The 16735-nt window shown below is 44.6% G+C and overlaps 3 protein-coding genes across 3 annotated transcripts; all 3 read right to left on the bottom strand.

Annotated features, from left to right (window-relative positions):
- Nucleotides 1-423: 423 nt before the first annotated feature.
- LOC134673647 (zinc finger protein 316-like) lies at nucleotides 424-12978 on the bottom strand. Its single transcript, XM_063531649.1, has 9 exons — nucleotides 12750-12978; nucleotides 11841-11968; nucleotides 10713-10838; nucleotides 10181-10263; nucleotides 3995-4192; nucleotides 3767-3872; nucleotides 3553-3632; nucleotides 3368-3500; nucleotides 424-2405 (listed from the first exon to the last, which is right to left on the bottom strand). The coding sequence occupies exons 1-9, from the start codon at nucleotides 12871-12873 to the stop codon at nucleotides 1413-1415; spliced, it is 1971 nt and encodes a 656-aa protein (XP_063387719.1). The 5' UTR covers nucleotides 12874-12978; the 3' UTR covers nucleotides 424-1412.
- LOC134673557 (oocyte zinc finger protein XlCOF6-like) lies at nucleotides 6373-8806 on the bottom strand. Its single transcript, XM_063531556.1, has 2 exons — nucleotides 8007-8806; nucleotides 6373-7488 (listed from the first exon to the last, which is right to left on the bottom strand). The coding sequence occupies exons 1-2, from the start codon at nucleotides 8804-8806 to the stop codon at nucleotides 6477-6479; spliced, it is 1812 nt and encodes a 603-aa protein (XP_063387626.1). The 3' UTR covers nucleotides 6373-6476.
- Nucleotides 12979-13285: 307 nt separating the features above from the next.
- On the bottom strand, nucleotides 13286-14894 carry LOC134673648 (uncharacterized). Its single transcript, XM_063531650.1, has 3 exons — nucleotides 13927-14894; nucleotides 13462-13637; nucleotides 13286-13390 (listed from the first exon to the last, which is right to left on the bottom strand). The coding sequence occupies exons 1-3, from the start codon at nucleotides 14873-14875 to the stop codon at nucleotides 13286-13288; spliced, it is 1230 nt and encodes a 409-aa protein (XP_063387720.1). The 5' UTR covers nucleotides 14876-14894.
- Nucleotides 14895-16735: the final 1841 nt, after the last annotated feature.

Genomic DNA, 16735 nt, shown 5'->3' on the forward strand with positions numbered 1-16735 from the left:
ACAATGTTTAAAAAATTCATAAAAAAATAAGTACTTATTCATTTTTTTCAAAATCCGGTGGACAAAACCGAAGACAAAAGATTGAAGAACCGATAACCGTTTGTTTTATAATTCTATCTGTAGTGCAAAGGAGATACGATTCAAAACTTGTCAAAAATCGATGAAAACCACGGGTAGCCCCTTAAACATTTAGCATATATTTATACAGGCTGGCCCAAAAAATACGTTTGTAATATATTTTCATGTGCATATTGATATTGTGGCTAATTTTAACAAAGCTCTAGCTATATCGAATCAGACAGGCGAAGGAACAAAAACTGCCAAAGACGCCAGACGAAACTGTTTTTGTAAGTTCGCATGTTACCATGTGTATCCTAGCCAACACTATCACTACTGATAAGTGTTATTAATAAAACAACATGATGCCGAAAAGAAGTATTTTATTCTTACCAAGCGTTCTTATGTTTATACACTTACATACATATTCAGTCTTACATCTATGTTGACAGAATCAGATTCTAAATCACATCACATTCATATACCTACGTATAATAATAATATAGGTAATTATCAACTAAATAATAACAAAGATAGAATTTTGTGAAACGATTGCAACATAAATTAATCATAATTTGCAACTTTTCAGTTACATTCAAGATTTCCGTAAAGGAAATAAAACAACGAAAATATTATTTAGAATAACTAAAGAGAACGATTTAAATAATAATAAAGTGGATCTGTAATCTCTGACATGAGATTTTAAACCTCTATTATACCTTAAGTTAATAAGTAAAGTAAATAAAGTTGTAGACAAAAATGTTAGTTGGGACTGGAACCGCCCTTGCTTTTGCATTTATAGCCCCAAAGTCGGAGGCGACCTGTATCCTTATCCTAAACGCGAATCATACGCCATGCGATACGAGTAATATTAAATTTCTCCCGTTCCTTCAAATACTTCTGCCAAAGCGGAAATTATTCCTTTATATCTTTGGCTGCTACTATTACTTTAAGATAGAAATAAGTATATTGATTATAATGACTCTCAGTCGGCGGCACAGTAATAATTTGATAATAGAAACGATGCTTCGACGAGCATACGTCCACTATTATAGAAGAGATTTTGTTGATTGAAGACAAAGGGTCGAACCCGCAACAATGTTGCCACACATTCATTAAAGATTCTAGATCAGCATGTGAAATTTTAATGGAAAGGATATCCATTCCATACCTATTTTAGGTAGAAAACCGACCTAAAATAAGGAATGTAATCTAATAGTTATAGACATAGTAGACGTATGCTACAAAGTCTTAACACGATCACTGTCCCAACGCTCAACCTTACAGTTTTGTAATAGAGGCTTGCCGTGACCCATATGTGAGGGCACGCGACAGTGAACATGTTAACAGTCAGTTTACGCAGACTTGCGCTGCGCCTGCGCCTTGTCCGGCGCGGGTGCGTGTTTGCGCGCCACGTGCGCGCGCAGGTAGCGCGGTTGCGCAAACGTGGCGCAGCATCCCGCGTGCGGGCACAAATGCGCAGCACGTCTGTGCGTGCGAGCGTGTCTTAACAAATCGGCACGCACAGAGAAGGCGCGTCCACACTCGCATGCGTGCGTACGGTTCGCAGCATGTCTAGTCACGTGGCGTTTGAGCTCCGTGCGCCAGCGGAACGCTCGTCCACATTCAGCGCATTCAAATCTCTTTTCTTTCTCATCTTTATGCGTTTGCGCGTGTATATACCGACCCGCCTTGGTCCGGAAGCGTTTCCCGCACTGCTCGCACTGTAGGCCTTGCGTCGGCTCGTGCAGGGAGGAATGTTCGCGCAGCGCGCCGCGGGTGCCGAAGCGGCGGCCGCAGGTGGGACACTCGTGCTCGCGGCTCTTACCGTGCGTGTACTTTAGATGGTAGAAGTAGCTGGAGGAAGCCGTGTAGGTCTTAGGGCAGTGGGGGCATTGGCGGACAACCGGCGTCTTTTTGGGCTTAGACTCATTAGTTTCTTCAACCTGCGCGTTAGACTCGGGCTGATTTATTGGAGCCGGCACAGGATTTTCAACAGGATCATTAATCGCCACGGAGCTTGATTGAACGGGTTCAGGCGTCGAAATCGACCGGGCCGCTGCATTCGGGCCGGGCGATGCATTCGACCCGGTCGCCACATTGAGCCGGTCCGGGCCAGGATTTAGTTGAGGATTATCACGTGTGTCGCTCGGCTCCGGCTCGGGTGGCGGAGTGTCCTCCCGCTCGTCGTCGCCGTCGCTGCAGGGGTCGGAGGTGGGCGAGGAGGAGGCGGTGGTGGAGTCGGCGGCCGCGGTGGTGGTGACGGCGGGGCAGGGCGCGGGGGAGGGCGGGGAGTACGGCGGCGCGGCGGCGGGCTTGGGGGCCGCGCGGCGCCCTTCCGCATCGTACTGGGGATTTATCAACGGTTCATTTTACTTACGTATACAGGGTAGCTAAAAAATAACTGCATTCTCGTTGCCAGGCAGGTTTTGGGATTATACTGAGCAACTTTTACTATGAGACCAACCCCGAAAACGCGAAAAAAAAAGGTTGTTTTATACATTTTAGCTGGTCTATTTTCTATGGAAGGGTAAAATTGTTTTGCGATTTCGGGGTTGGCCCCATAGTAAAAGTTGCTCAGTATAGTCCCAAAACCTCCCTGGCAACGGGAATGCAGTTATTTTTTAGCCACCCTGTATACAAGAGACAAAAAAACATCGCCAAATGAAACAAGAGTTGTGTACAGTCTTATCACTGTACATGCATTTCGGAATCTAATCAGCCGCGCGTGCATGTAGTACATGCTATACGTGATTGTCATCCGGATTAGAGTCGCACGTTCTTCACGTCTTGTCGAACAGCAACTCTAATGGCGGAAATAAGATGGTTAACGATATAAAAACCGCTGTACAAGCAAGAGAGATATAGACGCATAATAGATTCCTGAGAAGGAGGGTCACCTTCTTAACTTGTACCTTACTTCACAATATATCTACATTCTCACTACAACTGCTGTTTGCCGTGCTGCTCACCAACAACCCATCTGAAGCTACTACTACTAGTGTACCAGCTAACTGGCTGCTACAAGTTGTGCATTGTGCACATTCTTCATGCAGAATATTTTTCATTGGCCGAAGCTTTTTATTGGCCATGTTTCACTTTTTTAACCGGTTCAGTTATAGTTATTTTAAAAGAACATGTATTTTTGTATACAAGTCTTTTCTAAACTCTTCTTTACTATTTCGATGACGTACTGGACCTCTGTATCTGGATGAGATAATCTCAGAAACGGTACAGGTGACCTATTCAAGCAACCCAGCAGTGGGGCCAGTTGGTGATAACGGGCTGACGCTGAAGTGAATGAACATACCTGGTGCGCGTGGCGGGTCATGTGCGCGAGGAACTGCCTGCGGGCGACGTACGAGTTGCACTCGTCGCAGTGGAACACGAGGTCGGCGTGGCGGCCCAGCAGGTGGCTGTTGTAGAGGGGTGAGGTAACACACCTGGTGCGCGTGGCGGGTCATGTGCGCGAGGAACTGTCTGCGGGCGACGTACGAGTTGCACTCGTCGCAGTGGAACACGAGGTCGGCGTGGCGGCCCAGCAGGGGGCTGTTGTAGAGGGGTGAGGTAACACACTTGGTGCGCGTGGCGGGTCATGTGCGCGAGGAACTGTCTGCGGGCGACGTACGAGTTGCACTCGTCGCAGTGGAACACGAGGTCGGCGTGGCGGCCCAGCAGGGGGCTGTTGTAGAGGGGTGAGGTAACATACCTGGTGCGCGTGGCGGGTCATGTGCGCGAGGAACTGTCTGCGGGCGACGTACGAGTTGCACTCGTCGCAGTGGAACACGAGGTCGGCGTGGCGGCCCAGCAGGTGGCTGTTGTAGAGGGGTGAGGTAACACACCTGGTGCGCGTGGCGGGTCATGTGCGCGAGGAACTGTCTGCGGGCGACGTACGAGTTGCACTCGTCGCAGTGGAACACGAGGTCAGCGTGGCGGCCCAGCAGGGGGCTGTTGTAGAGGGGTGAGGTAACATACCTGGTGCGCGTGGCGGGTCATGTGCGCGAGGAACTGTCTGCGGGCGACGTACGAGGTGCACTCGTCGCAGTGGAACACGAGGTCGGCGTGGCGGCCCAGCAGGTGGCTGTTGTAGAGCGCGCCGAGCACCACGAGGGGGCAGAACTCGCAGCGCCGGTAGCTGGAAGAGGGGGGTGAGGTTGGTTGGGGCCCAATCGAGGCTCATTTATATCTTGTACAATTTAGAGCTAGAAATCGTATGTAACGACTGTCAGGCGTCATAAATTGATATGATATAAAAAAAGGTGTCAAACGTTACTCGTAAGTAATTACTATGATTCTCTAATATTTTGTACCTATACAATAAATTTAAATCTTGGGTATAAGCTAAAGGTGATTGTTACTCCACAGTGTGATATTGTGTAGTTTAAGAGCCAACAGGAGTGGTCATTTCTCCATACAAACGTACTCGACTGTTTCCTCCGTGGGTTTTGAAGCTAGAGCAGGGGTCGGCAACCTGCGGGCCGAACCTGTCACTTGCGGGCCGAGTGCCGCCTTGGCTATTTTGTATGTAATAGTGACAAACGACAATGTCTCATAAAGTCATAAATATTAATAAAGTACGGCCCGCGTCACCTCCGTTAACTACTATGTGGCCCTTATTGGCTGCTAAAAGGTTGCCGACCGCTGTGCTAGAGCAATGACTTTTTCAACACAGATTAATATTGTCAATATCTGTGTCGGACCGTTTTGCTTTTTTTGATATTTTTGTTTTATAAGGCGCTAGAGCCCTTCAAAAATGGTCAAAGTGGCCTCATTGACTATGCCGCAATGAGAGGCGTAGTATTCAAAACTGATATCAATTAGGCAAAAAAGCAAAACGGTCCAACACAGATAATTTCATAATCTTACGATTGGTTAAGTTCTGGAGGAGGAAACAGTCGAGTACTAAACCTCGATTTTTGAGATTTATACGCAGGATTTTTCGCCTTGTTCTTATCGCACTAGTTTTAGGAGCCGCTTCCGTTAGCGAGACGGGTATATTTACCTAAAATATTTAAAACTCAGCTCCTGTTTCGTCTTAAGTCAGTAAGCGAGAGTCGCGTGACAGTATCTGAATCTTTATACATACTATACTTGCTTGCCTATTTAAGCAAAGCAAAGCAAGTTCTAGTAATTAGTTTACTATTATTTGTACTACAGTGGTATTCAGAAGTAGAGGAAACTGAGAGAAGTAAAAATATACAAAGAAAGCATAGAACCTTACAATGAATATAAATGTTGAAAATAGAATAATTCATAAAAGTGTGAACGCTGTAATTTATTACATTTATGCGCAAACGTCAGTTTTCTTTCTCTAGATACCACTAACTATATCATTGTTGTGCATGTGATATACACATTTTTTTAAATATCTATAACTGTATCTATAGGACATGGACAGGCAAAAGAAAAGTGAGTAGGCAAGGATAATGACGTGTAATCACTAATCAGTCTTATGATACATTAACAAAGAAGCCTCAGCGAGGAACATAGGGCCAGTTGCACCAACCACATTTGACAGACTGATCAACATCAGCCGGCGCGCCCCGGCGCTTCACTATGAAACTTTCCATACATAAAAATTTTGCGAACTCTTTAACGATACGAACAGTTTGGTGCAACCGACCCATAGACCGGACCTGTTCGCGTCAGCTCAGCGGATCTCCAAGCTTGTATTATCAGGGTGGACTGCGCGTGCGTCACCGCGGCGGGTCCCGGTGCGTGCGCTCGTGGCGCGTCAGCTGCGCGCGTAATCGGAAGGTTTTGCCGCACTGACACACATGCGCTCGTTCTCCAGTATGCACCGACACATGCGCGGTAAGTTCCGCTTTGCGACGGAATCGTGCGTCGCAGTGCAAACAGGCGTGCAGTCGATGTCTGTGGCTTTGTTTGTGCATGCGTAACGCCGCCGCCGAGCGCGAGGCGGCCCCGCAAGTGTCGCAGACATATTCGCGGGTGTTCCCATGTGTGCGCTCGTGGTCTTTAAGATGGTCTCTTCTAGAGAAGGTGGCCGGGCACTGTTGACATGTGTGCGGGCGTGATTGCGCGTGCGCGGTGCGTATGTGTCTGGCGAGGTTGCCGGCCGCGACGCCGAGCCCGCAGGCGGAGCAGTGCTGCCGCCGCCGCGTAGAGACCGCCGACTTCTCTGTTTGAGTGTTTTCGACTTTTTGCGGCGAGTCTCTGCAAGCGGGAGGTCGCACTTGAGTCTTGTATTCCAATATTATTTCTCACAATATATATATATTTTTTTTATTTATTTACATTGTTCTTGAAAGAATAAAGTATAGTGAAAATCAGTGTTATAGCTTGCCAGAACATCAAATATCATATTTTATAGGTGTTTTGGTGATTTTTCATTTTATCTCTCCTTCTAAGCCATCTACAGTTTCCACTCTCGAGTAGGTACATAAGTAGTTAACAGGCTACAATGGCGCTAGGACGAAGTAGGATCGATTCGCCATATCGTCCTGTATCTGCGGCGGCGGCGGCGGCGGCGGCGGGTGCAGCCGCCTCGCGTGGTGGCGCAGCGCGCGGCGCGAGCGGAAGGGGGCGCGGCACACGCCGCACGAGTGCGCGCGCGCCGGCGAGTGCGCCGTGCGGTGCGCCGATAAATCCGCCCGCGTCCTGAAACACCGACCGCAGATCTCGCAACTGTGCGGACGTTCCCCGGAGTGCCGCAGCCTGTGTCGGGCCAGCCCCGCCCGCAGGCGGAACGCCGCCGGACAGTGCGCGCAGCGGAACGGCAGCAGCGCGACATGAGTTTTCTTGTGCGCGTGCAGCGACCCCGATTGACGAAAACGTTTCCCGCAGAGCGAGCACGAGTACGGTCTCTCCCCCGTATGAGTCCTCATATGCTGTTTTAGGTTCTGCGAGTTGGCAAACGTCCGATCGCAGTGTCGACACGCGTGCCGGCGGCGCCGCTCGTGGGTTTCCGCGAGATGGCGCTGTAAGCCGTTCGGTGCTCGGAACTGCTTCCCACATATGTGGCATACGCATGGACGTTCGCCTGTGTGTATTCGTGTGTGGAACACGTAAGTGTGTGGTGAGCTGAGATGTTTGCCGCATATGCGACACGTGTAGTAAGTCTTGCCATTTATGCGGGTCTGCGCGCTCGCTAATTCGAGTCTCGTGGCTTCATCCATGCGATCCCGCCGCATGTTATTCTTAGACAAGTCGTCATAATCGTCTGATCCGTTTGCCTCCGCTTCGCTTTCGCTAGACTCTGTAAACTCTGGGTAGCGAGCGTCATGTTCGTTTAGGTAATGGTTTCTAAAGTTTAGCAAGGCGTTGTAGAAGTTTGCATAGGCGTCAGCTTTCTCGGAAGCTAGGGAGGCGAGCGGGCGGTCGTCCTCGTCGCTCGAGGCTCGGTCATCACCGTCAGCCTCGCCATTCACACCGGGATCGTGACCGTCTTCAGTAATTCCCGCCCAAGATCTGCAACAAACGCTCTAGTTATTGGAGTGAGGTACTTCTCGCCTCAAATTCAAACTTCGCATGCCAGCACACATGCATTGGTGTCTGAATGATGCCCGATAGCTAATAATTTACTTTTGAGGTCGTTTCCATCCATATTCTGTAACAAATCGTCGCAGTTACACGGAGATTTCCTGCATATCCAATACTTGCATTAGTTAGCCTACTCTGACACTGTCTTTACTCCGTTCATAATTTTCGTCCCATCAGCTTCGTACTTGAGTTCAAAGCTTTTTAACTAGTTCTATCCTTCTCTCACGACAATTCAAGTTGCGTCAGTATTTGGATCCGACTCCTTTTTCTTCAATGGACCATTTTCTTGATGTGTTTTCAGATGTCTTTTTAAATGCCACCTCCTCTTGAAATCCTTCCCACAATGACAGGCATAAGTCCGCATATTTCGGTGCGCGTCCAAATGTTTTAATAACGAGTCGCGACTCCTATATGCACTTGAACAGCCCTTAACTGTACAGACATGCGGTCTTTCCCCTGTGTGTAAGGCGACATGGACGGCACGGACGGTGCGATTAGGGAACCATTCGCCACAAATGTCACAAGCGAAGCGGAGTAACCCACTATGAGCTAGCTTCACATGGCTGACCAAGGCGGTGCGACTACCATACCATTTACTGCATAACTCGCATTGGATTTTATCCGATTTTCCTTTATGCGATCGCAAATGTACAGCCATGTTGTATTTGTTAGAGAAAGTTTTTCCACAATCCGGGCACGGAGTTGGGATATATTTCTGGTCTTTGCTTTTAGGATTGCGATCTGTTCTTTTTCGAGTGATAGCATCATCGGCGTGGGTGTTTTTGATATGTTCGGAGAGAGTAACGAGCGAGTCAGCTTTTAGGCCACAAGCGCGGCATATTATTCCAGGAGGCAGAGCGCGTTCGTGCTTGTCAAGGGCATGTTGGATGAATAAAGAACGTTCGCTGTAAAGCGCCCCGCAGCACTCCACTGCGCTATCTTCGCTGATTTCAACATGGTTAGCGATATGAAGTTCTAAACGCGCTTTTGATGAGAATATACTGTCGCAGAACGGACAGCAATGAGCTGCTACAGGCTTTGGAGGCTTAAATTTCATTGATGGTGCTTCTGTTGTATCATCATCTGACTCTAGTGGTTCCTCAAAAGTTATATATAGTCGTATGAAGCTGTCAACAGTATCGGGCTTAACTTGGTGCGCGTGTAAATGGTCTATTAGTAGTTGTGTGGAATTGCCTCTCCACGGGCATCGCTGGCAGGCGAACTGGCAGTCGTCGCCATTGTCCATGTTAAGGGTGTGGAAATAGTTGACGAGCACGCTCTTAACTACCGCTTTAAATTTTACGGCCCTGGAACCAGAGAGACGTAAATTAAACAGAGTTTTAACCGCCTTACAACGACGCGAGCCTTATTGTCGTTGGCACTGATTTACATGTTTGCATTTTGGCTTTGTGTACTTAAAAACTGTCGTACCGCTATTTACTTTGCGCTTAAATTTTAAATATTATACTTGACTTGCCTTGCCTTGGAAGCGCTGGTGGCCTAGCCTAGCGGTAAGAGCGTGCGACTTGCAATCCGGAGGTCGCGGGTTCGAACTAGGGTTGCCAGATCGAAAGACGCTATTATCGGGAAACAATATAAATTTTTCGGGATTTTGGGACTTAATTCGGGAAAAAAATACATTCAAATTAAAGTAATTGTATTAAAAATAACGATATTTTACATTATTGGCACTACGTCAACTCGCTCGCTTAACGACAGTCCGGAACTTGAAATTATTGTTTTATAACGTGAAGCTGTTTTTCGGGACAGTTTACACTTTGTCGGGAATCGGGAACACATGCTAAAAATCGGGAGAATCCCGCCAAATCCCGACCATCTGGCAACCCTAGTTCGAACCCCGGCTTGTACCAATGAGTTTTTCGGGACTTATGTACGAAATATTATTTGATATTTACCAGTCGCTTTTCGGTGAAGGAAAACATCGTGAGGAAACCGGATTAATCCCAATAAAGCCTAGTTTCCCCTCTGGGTTGGAAGGCCAGGTCAGTCGCTTTCGTAAAAACTAGTGCCTACGTCAATTCTTGGGATTAGTTGTGAAGCGGACTCCAGGCTCCGGAGGCAGCGGACGAGCCGTAGCAAAATGCCGCGGGATAACGCGAGATTAGACTTGCCACAAAACTACAAAACATCCCAAGTCCCTACAATTTTACTTCTTGAAGTTATGAAATAAGTAAGATGGTAGTATGTATTACTCACAAAGCAAAGCTAAACTTAAACATGTAGCACCAACTGCAACAATGATGGGGCTCTGCGTTGTATGGAGGTTAAAATTCTGTATTATTTTACTTCTCTCTGCAAGAATATACATTTGAGTACTACCCTCGAAATCAACAAGTCATTCGAGAACATTGACTGGCCATTTGTAAACATAATTAAAACGAGGTAAGAATTATTTTCCCACCTTCTCAATCTAGACACTGACAGGGTCACTTAAGGTTCTAAAAGAGCTATATTTTAAAGGATGAGCTATATCTTGCCATAGATTACAATAGAAGCATCTGAAGTCCCTCTGAGCTGCAATTTAGGAAGAACTAAGAAGGGTTACAAATAGTTATTTTATTTATAATAGTGTAGTGTAGACTGTAGTCAATTTACTCACTCGTCTGGTCGGTCCTCTGCGAAACCCTCCGCGTCCATCGCCTGCTCCTGCCGCTGCTGGGACTGCTGCGCCTGACGCTCTCGCTGCACATATCAATATCATACACATTTAACCACCACTTATCGATCTACTTAGCCACCATTAACCGTATATTAAGGGGCCCACTGATTACCAGTTCGCCGGACGATATTAGCCTGTCAGTTGAATGCAAAATGTGACAGCTCCAAACTAACTGACAGGCTGATATCGTCCGGCGAACTGGTAATCTGTGGGCCTCTTTAGGTACTCTTTATAGACTAAAGGGCCTAGTAAATGTATTCAAATTTTGTAAGGTAAACAAGAGACGCTTAGCACGAGGAATTTCGTTCACTGACAAGCTTGTTTCTATCTCTATCGCGCGCTCTAACTCACTGCTATATTGCTGTTCAGCTTGCACAATGACATTGACATGTGGCATCATGGAATAAACAGGATTTATACACTGTCTGTCACACTATAATAAAGCACATGTGACAGGAAAGAGTGTTGTTACCTGAGCGCATGCAGTGCGCAGCGCCGCGTCGGCCTGCAGGCTGCATGCCACCAGCTCGTGCGTCGCCAGGAGGGTGCTGGTGCATTGGAAGCATACCACCAGGGGCAGCACATCATTCTCCGTTACCTACAGAACACCGGTCACTGTCAATACACTTCTGCCAGCTGTCTCTTTGAAAACTTGAAAGAGTGTTGTAAATACGGAAACAATGACTTGAAATTGTGAAAAATGATTTTTTGTATCAAGGATCAAAGTTTCTACAGAAGACTCCCAGTCTCTGACAAATTAAAATGAAAACTGATATAGATGTCATAAACTAAATAAAGTGACCAAGCCCTCCAGTAGCCGAGGTCCAGAATAGTAATAAGTGTAACTACATACATACTCATTATTTATTAAACTAAAGTCAAAATTTGATACGTTTCATGGTTGGAAATTTAAAATTAAATGAAGTCATCAAGCGCCTTAAAGGCCCGTCTCCATATTGCGCGGCAAGCTATCGAACATTGGCTCGCGCGGCAGCCGCGCGCTTGGATACCGGGCCGCCGCGCGAGCCAACTCGATCATTGGCGCGCTCGAACGCGCCGCGCGACGAACCATTCACTGTCGGTGTTTCGACGCGCGGCAAAGGAATGTTCGCGCGCAGTTGGGACGGGTGTGTATATATTTCAGTTGGCTCGCGCGGCCGCATACATGGATAATGAAAAGTGTCGTACTTTAATTGAATTATATGGCACTAAACAGTTTCTATGGAACAGTAAATGTAGTGATTATCGCAACAGATCATTTTTCTATTTGGCTATACTTTGTTCCGAATAATTAATTTTTGTGATATAATGTGGTTCAGATGGTGCCGAAAGTGACTAGTGCGCCAAAATACAGGTTTGCCGTGGTCGAACATTGCTCGCGCGGCCGCCGCGCAATATCGAGACGCGCCTTAAGATATGGATTTCAATGTGTCTAGTCTTTACCCAATATGGGAGTAGTAAAATTTTAATTCCTATAGGGCTAGCAAAACTAAAAGTACAATTTTAAATACTGTAGTCTGTTGGCAAGCACGAGACAGGATTTATTTATTAAATTGTATAGCAAAAGTACTTGAAAATAACGAATTGCGGGGCACAGTACCTTGATAGGCAGATGTCTCTTTATTTTATCAGCAAGGTTCATGCGCAGGCCCTCTTCTCCGTAGATGGGAACCACCAGCTCCGTGACAGTCGCACACACACGACACACCTTTGAGAAGTCCGACACATCTGTACAAAATGTTACAATATAATGTTAAGCATAAGAAATCCAAAACTAAATTCAAACTCATTATATCAGTAGCTTTGCAATGCCTTGAAAGTGAAGTGTAGTTAAAAACAAATTACTTACATAGAATCCATTGCCATTTAAAGAATTGTTAGGTTTCGGTTTTGGAACCCTAATAACACTTAAAAGTAACTATACGTTCATACTTAAAAGGAAAGGCCTTGTAGAGGTTTAATTATTCTTTGAAATGAGTAATTAAAATATGGATACAGGTACATATCGATTATACAGGGTGGAAAGATAAGTCGGGCCGTGGAGGGAAACTACCTTAAATCCTTAAGCTGGCTCATTTTACTTAAAGGAGACATTCCTTTATTTAAAAAAAAAAACAAACCTGCATTCAAAGATTTTATCTTTTTTTCTTCAATTTTGCTTGTCTAAAAAAATTTTGAGTACTTACGAAATATTACATTTTATGGATATTTTGTACGACAGACGAGTGTAAGACCTAATGTTTCTTGGAGAAATGTTATCATTAACTTTATCGACTAGTACAATAAAATTGCGAGTTTATATTTTTTGGAATTTTAAGTCGGTTGGGCGAGGCAAGCGAGTTTAAAAAAATCTTTGAATGCAGTTTTGTTTCTTTTTAAAAATAAAGGAATGTCTCCTTTAAGTAAAATGAGCCAGCTTAAGGATTTAAGGTAGTTTCCCTCCAGGGCCCGACTTATCTTTCCACACTGTATAGTTACTTCTGGCACAAAATAATGAATCGGTACTTACTCTCAAGATTGGTTGTGTTGATTGTCGGCGCTCCATTACCTGGCCTCATCGCCCTCATTTCGATTCCGTGAGGCAAGTTGCTCGCGGAATCAGGCAGAAATATCTGTTCAGTCCCGGTACTCATTTCTTTTTACATAATCTTAGGCAAGGAAACGCGAATCTAGCAAACAAAGTATCTTATTATTTTATTATTTTAGTTTACAACCGATTCGTTGTGCATAATCCAGCATAATCGGCGTTTGACAACCAATGGCGCGTTCTGAGACGTATCTGTAATTTTTTATTTAGACCTTTTTAAAACGTATATACTTATTTGAATATATGTTCAATTTAAATCATTTATAATTAACTATATATTTACAATGTTTTTCGATATTATAAAAAAATATATATATGAAAATCAGCAATTAAGATGTTTTCAGTTTGAAATCAATTCATGCAATAACTATACGCTTTTAATGGCGGCAAGATTTGAAAAACTAAATTATAATTTTTAATTCGTTATTAAAATAATAAAGGTATTTAATTTTATTTATCTATTTATGAGAATCTTTCTGTTTGCTTCTTGCAGATCGCCCAACGGTCGCAAATACAGCCGGTGTCACCATCATCGTTTTGTTTTTGTACGTTTGGATAATTTGCTGTAAAAATTAAGTGTTATTAAACTTTGTGTGGTTATAAAGTATCTATTAGCTTCACTCAAAATGCTTACTAGTACGAGTTTGATGAGGTAGACAGCGAAGGTGAGGAAGGATATGGTCATGAGGGCGCTCTCGGAAGAGGGGAACTCGACGTGGTGACCGCGGGCCTCTGCGGAACGCGACCAGCGGCGCCGGCGCGCTGCACTACCGCCCGTGTCGTCCGGCCACAGGTACTCGATGCGATCCTCTGTCAATTTATTACTTTTAGAACTTCATTTACGCAGCAGAATAACATAACCGCACCCACCACCCATCTGCCTACCTAAGCCTTTTGTAAGTTGTAAGACTTACCACGTTGGCCGGCGGTAAAGATCTATAGGAATGTACCTACGTTTAGAAAACATTAATCCTCTACAACTCTTTTACCGTTTGTTGTTTTTGTTTAAATAATTTGTAGCAGGTAGATATAGCCGGTATAGGTATAGGTACGTAATGTTTCATTAAACAATTCAACGTTTTATTTAATTTTTCCTTACCTATGTTCACCATGATGGTGTCCTTCAAGTCCTCTAAATATCGCAGCTTGCTGCTGACGCTCTTTCGCGTGTTCCTCGTAATGGTGTCTGCCACAACTTTTGCGAATTTCAGCACATTCTCCATCGTGTTTGGCTTCGTGTCGCTTGTGCCGGGTTCCACATTCTGATCCTCTTTAGAAATATAGGAAGGTGTTTTGTTCGCAGGGCCGTTTTCTTCTGCGTCTACTCTTCTTATAGGACTTTTCGATTGACTTTCATCTCCTTTCGCCCAAATACCTTTAGGTGGTTTCCTAACGAAGTGAACCTCGTCCTCGCCGTCTTCTTCAAACGTCTCTTCTTTTGTCACGAACTCGGGTTTTTGATCTTCAAAAGCTTTAAACGGGTTTCTTATTGTGTATCCTTTCAGCTCATGTGTAAGATCTGCTTCCTCGTACTTTACTTTAGCTGGTTCTTCGGTTGTTAAATATACTCTCTTAACTGTACCGACGGTTGGGTTGGGGACTCTGTGAACTACGCCTTTAGTCCAATGCTTTTCTGGTGACTGGTCTACACTAAAGTGCGATCCCTGTTCTATAGAGTGATTGATATAAATCTTGTTGCGTTTGTAATCTGCCAAAAAGCCAGGCTCCGTTGAGAACTGTGGCAACTTTATATTGTCATTAGAATCGGTAGGCTCTGTTGGGAAATGTGGCCTCCTCTTTTCAGTGTACAGCTCAGGTCCTATTGAAATTTGTGGCTTCTTTTCATCGTATAAGCTGTGTTCTGTTGATGATATATATTTCCTATGCCCATCACCAAGGCTAGGTTCCTTTGAAAAGGAGGGTCTGCGCCGCTCCTCGTGGAAGTCGAGGATATCTTGCACCTCACGATGGTGTGTTGGTTTGTGTAGTTGTGTGATCTCGACCCACTCGGCGCGTGTGTGCGCGAGCAACAGGAGGACGAGCAGCATGTCGACTGACTATGTCGCGTGCATTTAGCCTCAGTAATTTAGTTGAGTGCTGAGGATTTTGAGCTATATTGCGTACTAAATAAAGATCTCCGCCTGTGACTGAACTAGTACTAGAGACGCGAGACAACTGTGCTGTGACACGTCACGCCTCGATTGCCGGTCCGTTACGCTGTTGTAGGGGATCTTAATAAGCATCTTTGCCGTTGGCTTTGATAAGATATAATTTAGGTAATGTACAAAATCGAGAGTGCTAGAATCTTGTAAGCTTGTGAGCTTTTCCTTCCGCTACTTGCTTGCTTTTTACTTGCTTTTCCTAGCTTTCAGGACAAGACGACCTGTTGTGACTCTTCATTCATCTTGTAAAACTGCTTCTGCAATTGATCACAGTTGTGATCCCATAGACATTAGGTACCAACCAACAGCAACTCTTAACCTCGTAAACCCCACCGTTTTAATTTTCGTTTGTTTGAGAAAGCAATGTAACAAAAGAAAATGCTACTTTATTTGGTTTATGAAAGGTTCTAATTAGCTTGAAACGTAGTGTAGGTACTAGGTACTTCGTAATGCACATTGGGCTTTACTTACGAGCAATTTTACAGGTTAATTTAACCGTCCATCGGTAGACCTCAATGCCTTTTGTAATAAGGTTTACCGGTGGACGGTTAACGGTGTGGGCGACGACTCTATTACCTACACGTATAGTCGCCATTCAGATATATCGCAGCGGCCAAGGTGTTCACAATATAAACAAGCTCTAACGCCTTGACATTAGAGCCGTGCTTAGATATTTGTGAATACCTCGGCCGCTCCGATATTATCTGATGGCGACTGCACCTACGTACCTACGGTACCTACCTATTCCGACGGCCGGGCCGAGGTTGTCGTTTCGCGACATATCAGAACATCGTGCATCGTAAAAAAAAATTCTTTGTCTAAAATTACCAAAAACATTCAATATTTTACAGTTATGTTGATTGTGTGAGTAGATTTATTTTTATTTTTATTCTAAGTATGGTAAATAGAAAATTACTTATTAAAAATTAAAATGAAAAACTGATCACTCTGAAAAAGATTAAAGAACTGGTCGGAAAGATTGATTATATTTGGAATTGAAATTGACGAGGTAAAAAGAATTTCCTAAGATTTGACTGCCATGACAAATACTTACAGTCGCGTCATTCACGGAACAAGAAAAAGAAAAGATAATATGGAACAAATTGATAACATAGATATCGGAGTAGGAGAAGGTGATAAAAATGCTGGTAGGATTATCCACGCCGCTGGAGAGCCTATTGAGGTAAAAGAAATAAAAATTAAAAATGAAGAACCTGATAAACCGAAGGAAGAGATTGTCCAGGTGGCTCAGCTTTGTGACATCCTGAATCAAACAATGATGCAGATGACCCGAATGATGGAGTTGATCACGGAAAGTATTGCAACTTTAAGTGCATCTTTTCAAAAATCTGCAAGTTCCATTCGTAACCCAGATATTATCCAGATATCCACAACTGACCGTGAAAATCAGATCAACTTGTTAAATAATGAGTCGAAACAAAATGCAGAAAAGTACGAGTCTACAAACATTTTAGTTGTAGAAATACCTGCACTCGCAGAAGAGCATAAGGTCATGAAACAACTTCGCGATGGTGTGTCTTTTGCGCCTACAGGAGACCATCCAAATGCTTATCATGACTATCATGTTCAACTTGGAGTAGGTGGGTTTAAGAGACATGTGGTCCAAGAATTACTCACAGAATATCCTGATTTAAAATTAGGTAATCTTGTTGAAGCAGTGCTGAGATCCAATAATGAATGGAAAGATTTGTGCAACAAATACTATTGGTATGAAGACTGACTGTA

Source organism: Cydia fagiglandana, chromosome 18 (assembly GCF_963556715.1).
Source record: "Cydia fagiglandana chromosome 18, ilCydFagi1.1, whole genome shotgun sequence".
In the NCBI taxonomy this organism is placed as follows: domain Eukaryota; kingdom Metazoa; phylum Arthropoda; class Insecta; order Lepidoptera; family Tortricidae; genus Cydia; species Cydia fagiglandana.

Bases quoted from the DNA above. Each gene is read 5' to 3' on its own strand.
- LOC134673648 (XM_063531650.1), bottom strand. From the start codon at position 14,875: ATGCTGCTCGTCCTCCTGTTGCTCGCGCACACACGCGCCGAGTGGGTC. The intron at 13,638-13,926 runs GTAAGGAAAAAT...ATAAATTGACAG, and splicing joins CACCATCATGGTGAACATAG to AGGATCGCATCGAGTACCTG. The intron at 13,391-13,461 runs GTAAGCATTTTG...TAATTTTTACAG, and splicing joins ACCTCATCAAACTCGTACTA to CAAATTATCCAAACGTACAA.
- LOC134673647 (XM_063531649.1), bottom strand. From the start codon at position 12,873: ATGAGTACCGGGACTGAACAGATATTTCTGCCTGATTCCGCGAGCAAC. The intron at 11,969-12,749 runs GTAAGTACCGAT...CATTTTGTACAG, and splicing joins CAACACAACCAATCTTGAGA to ATGTGTCGGACTTCTCAAAG. The intron at 3,873-3,994 runs GCCGCCACGCTG...CCTCTACAACAG, and splicing joins CTACAACAGCCCCCTGCTGG to CCACCTGCTGGGCCGCCACG.
- LOC134673557 (XM_063531556.1), bottom strand. From the start codon at position 8,806: ATGGACAATGGCGACGACTGCCAGTTCGCCTGCCAGCGATGCCCGTGG. The intron at 7,489-8,006 runs GCATGTCTGTAC...CGTTTGTTGCAG, and splicing joins TTACACACAGGGGAAAGACC to ATCTTGGGCGGGAATTACTG.